The 4,493-nt window shown below is 46.9% G+C and overlaps 1 protein-coding gene across 1 annotated transcript; it reads right to left on the minus strand.

Annotated features, from left to right (window-relative positions):
• Window positions 1-373: 373 nt before the first annotated feature.
• LOC102759521 (60S ribosomal protein L30-like) lies at window positions 374-849 on the minus strand. Its single transcript, XM_006773245.2, has one exon. The coding sequence runs from the start codon at window positions 785-787 to the stop codon at window positions 440-442; it is 348 nt and encodes a 115-aa protein (XP_006773308.1). The 5' UTR covers window positions 788-849; the 3' UTR covers window positions 374-439.
• Between the last annotated feature and the right edge of the window lie 3,644 nt (window positions 850-4,493).

Consider the following 4,493-nt stretch of genomic DNA (forward strand, 5'->3'; position numbering starts at 1 on the left):
ATTAACCAACATTTTCCCTTTCTAAGTCAGTTTGAGCAGTTTTTGTTACAACTAAAGAGTTTTAATTATTAGTCATTTAGGTAAAGCTCCCACACAAGGGAGGAATACCTTGTTTTTCTTCTTTTTTAATTAATTTTTAATTAAATTTATTGAGGTTACATTAATAAAATTATATAGGTTTCAAGTGTATAATTCTATAATAGATCATCTGTATATTGCATTGTGTTTACCACCCAAAGTCAAATCTCCTTCTGTCACCATATTATTTGATCCCCTTTTCCCTCATTACCTTGTCCCACCTTTGGTAATCACCATACTGCTGTCTGTGTCTATGAGTTTTTGTTTATCTTGTTTGTTCATTTGTTGCTATCAGTTTTGTTTTTGTTTTGTTTTTAAACCAAGCTCTGGCCAATTTTATTGAAGAAAAATTTCCCATGACTTACTTTTCACCAGTCTGTTCTGGCATGCTTCTAATGATATCAGAATCAACTGGGTCAATGATAGCCAGTGTGCATACCCTATAGTATTTTCCACACGCTGTGCCCAATTCAATATTATTGCCACTGTAGTGATGGACACCAGTCTTGGCCAACATGGCATAGTACTCTATTTCAGATTTCCTCAAGGCCGGGCAGTTGTTGGCGAGGATGACCAGCTTCGCTTTGCCTTGTCGGATCATCTTCAGCGTCTGCTTGTACCCCAGCACGTACTTCCCACTTTTCATCACCAGCTGGAGCCTGGAGTTAATTGACTCCAATGACTTTTTCATCTTCTTTGCAGCCACCATCTCCCTGCTTCAAGTGCGGGACGGCCTCCAACCAGATGCAGCCGCCAAGATGGCTGGGGAGCGAGAAAGCTATCATCAGTTTTATATCCCACATACTAGAGGCCTGGTGCACAAAATTCATGCACTGGCCTGCGCCCTCTTGCAGTCCAGGACCCCTTGGGGGATGCCTGCTCGCTGCTCCTTATCACCCAGCTCACTGCTCCTTAGCGCTGCCACAGAGGTGGGAGAGGCTCCCGTCACCGCCACTGTGCTCGCCAGCCATGAGCTCTGTGGGAGCATACCGACCACCAGAAAGCAGGTCATGTGTTGAGCATCTGCCTCCTAGTGGTCAGTGCACATCATAGCAACTAGTCATTCTGGTCATTCCACCGTAATGGTCGCTTAGGCTTTTATTATATACGCTAGAGGCCCCGTGCACAAAAATTGGTGCACTCGGGGGGAGAGGGGGTCCCTCAGCCCGGCCTGTGCCCTCTCGCAGTCTGGGACCCCTCAGGAGATAATGACCTGCTGACTTAGGCCCGCTCCCGGGTGGCAGAGGGCAGGCCCAATCCCTAGGTGCAGCCCCTGGTCGGGCTAAGAGCAGGGCCGATTGGGGAGTTGGGGCACCGCCCCGCCACACTCAAGGCAGGGTCAATGGGGAGGTGGCAGCACCACCCCCTGTCACGCACAGAGCAGGGCGCATCAGGGAGTTGAGGAGCTCCCCCTGTCACTCACAGAGTAGGGCCGATAGGGGAGTTGGGGCATCGCCCCGTCACACACAGAGCAGGGCCCGTGGGGGGGGGGGCACACCCTGTCACACACAGAGCCGCAGAGTGATCAGGGGGTTTGGGCGCTGCCCCCTGTCGTGCTGCCCCATCACGCTGATCCCGGTGCCGGGAGGCCTCGCAGCTCCGTTGATCCCAGTGCTGGGGGGCCTCATGGCTCCGCTGATCCCAGTGCTGGGAAGCATATTACCCTTTTACTATATAGGATAGAGGCCTGGTGCATGGGTGGGGGCCAGCTGGTTTGCCCTGAAGGGTGTCCTGGATCAGGGTGGGGGTCCCACTTGGGTGCCTGGCCGGCCTGGATGAGGGGATGATGGCTGTTTGCAGCTGGTCACACACCCTTCAGGGTGGGGGTCCCCACTGGGGTGCCTGGCCAGTCTGGGTGAGGGGCTGAGGGCTGTTTTCAGGCTGGCGGGTGACTGAAGCTCCCAACTGCTTTTTTTCTTTTTTCTTTTTTATATTCTGGGCCAGCTTTAGCTCTGAGGCTTGACTCCAGCTCTTAGGCCTCAGCTGCTGAAAGCAGGGATCTGGTCTGTTTGGGTTCTATAATCGAAAACACTGTTTCAACTCCAGCTCTGAGATCCCTGCTGGCTGAAAGCAGGTTTCTGGGGTTTTGTTTAGCTTCTATATTTGTAACAATGTTTCAAACTGCAAGCTCAGAGGCCAGCAGCGGCAGGCGGGGAACGTTGGAGTCCTCCGTCACTGAAGCAAGCAAACCTCATGTTCGCTTCAAGCTGCCTGGCTGCCGGCTGCCATCTTGGCTTGCAGTTAATTTGCATATCACCCTGATTAGCCAATGGGAAGGGTAGCAGAGGTATGGCTAATTACCATGTTTCTCTTTTATTAGATAGGATGAGTGAAATCATATGGTTCTTGACCTTTTTCTGTCTGACTTATTTCACTTAGCATAATATTCTTAACTTCCAATCACATTGTCGCAAATGGCAGTATTTTATCTTTTCTTATGGTTGAGTAATATTCCATTGTACACATGTACCACATCTTCTTTATCCAGTCATCAATCAAAGGACATTTCCACTGTTTCCATGTCTTGGCCCCTGTGAATAATACTGCAATGAACATAGGGGTACATATGTCTTTGTGAATAAATGTTTTCAAATTTTTCAGGTAGATACCGAGAAGAGGGGTGATGGGTCACATGATAACTCTATTCTTAATTTGTTGAGGAACCTCCATACTGGTTCCCATAGTGGCTGTGGCAAATTCCTACCAACAGTGAATTACGGTTCCTTTTTCTCCACAACCTCTCCAACACTTATTACTTGTCTTCTTGATAATAGCCACTCCAACAGGTGTGAGGTGGTATCTCATTATAGTTTTTTTAATGTATTTTATTGATTTTTTACAGAGAGGAAGAGAGAGGGATAAAGAGTTAGAAACATCGATGAGAGAGAAACATCGATCAGCTGCCTCCTGCACACCTCCTACTGGGGAATGTGCCCGCAGCCAAGGTACATGCCCTTGATTGGAATCGAACCTGGGACCCTTGAGTCCGCAGGCCGACACTCTAGCCATTGAGCCAAACTGGTTAGGGCTCATTATAATTTTGGTTTATATTTTCCTAATAGCTAGTAAAGTTAAGCACCTTTTCATATGCTCTGTTGGCCACTGTATGTCTTCTTGGGAGAAATGTCTGTTCAGTTTCTCTACCCATTTTAAAATTGGATTGTTTGATTTTTTTGTTGTTGAGTTGTATGAGTTCTTTATATATTTTGAATATTAACCCCTTGTTGGAGGTGTTGTTTCCAAATATCTTCTCCCATTCAGTTGTTTGCCTTTTTTGTTTTATTGTTTCTTTTGCTGTGCAGAAACTATTTAGTTTGATACAGTTCCGTTTATTTATTTTTACTTCCCTTACCTTTAAGGTCAAATTCATAAAATCCTCTCTAAGACTAAGCTCCATAAGTTCAGTACCTATGTTTTCTTCTATGTAATTTATTGTTTCAGGTCTAACATTTTGATCTTTATCCATTTTAAGTTAATATTTTGCATATAGTGACAAATAGCAGTTTGGTTTCTTTTGCATGTGGCTTTCCAATTTTTCCAGCACCATTTATTAAAGAGGCTTTCTTTTCTTCAGCTTTTTTTGCTTGTTTGTTTGTTTGTTTGTTTTTGTCTTGTTTGTTCATTTTTGGCTCCTTTGTGAAGAAGTATTTGCCCAGGGGGCAGGAGAACCAAGATGGCAGCATAGTCAAATTCCTGTCCTTGCTGCCTCCCACAACCACATCAAAATTACAACTAAAATACAGAACAACCATAATCCAAAACCACTACAAAGCTGGCTGAATGGAAGCACTACAACTAGAGAAGTAAAGAAGAAAGCATACAAGACTGGTAGGAGGCACAAAATGGGCTGGTCCAGCACACACATGGGCCACTTTTTTAACCGGGAGGGAGATCGCCTCTGCAGAGGTTGCCTGGAGGAGCAAGGGGTCCTAGCCCCACACCAGAAGCACAGCTCAGGGTCCTACAGCTGGGAAAATAAGTCTCTACAGGCAGTAAGAACTACGGGCTGTAAAACCCAGTGTAGATTGGAGCTGAGTGACAGGCTGCTGGAGACACAGCTGCTCCTCTTAGAAGGCCGGCACCATGAACTGAATTTACAAGCTCCCGCTTCCTTTGAGCTCCAGTGCCAGGTGAGGCTCTGGGGAACTCAGACACATATGAGGAGAAACTGAACTGTCTGGCATCAGGGAAGGAACTCGAGGGCAGCTTTCTTCCAGATGGAGGTGCTTGCAGCAGTCATTGTTCCTGTACTGGGACCTCCCCTGTTGCAGGGCTGACTGGCAGCCATTTCTGTTTGCTCTGCCCTGGTGATTCCCTGAGACCTTGCCCCACCCAATTTACAAGCCTACCCAAACTGTGCACAGTGGCTTTTGCATATGAATGGCCTGTCCTTTCTCAGGCTAAAAACCTGTCAA

This window comes from Myotis davidii, unplaced genomic scaffold (assembly GCF_000327345.1).
Source record: "Myotis davidii unplaced genomic scaffold, ASM32734v1 scaffold205, whole genome shotgun sequence".
NCBI classification, from domain to species: Eukaryota; Metazoa; Chordata; class Mammalia; order Chiroptera; family Vespertilionidae; genus Myotis; species Myotis davidii.

Coding starts and splice junctions, on each gene's coding strand:
- LOC102759521 (XM_006773245.2), bottom strand. CDS start 787: ATGGTGGCTGCAAAGAAGATGAAAAAGTCATTGGAGTCAATTAACTCC.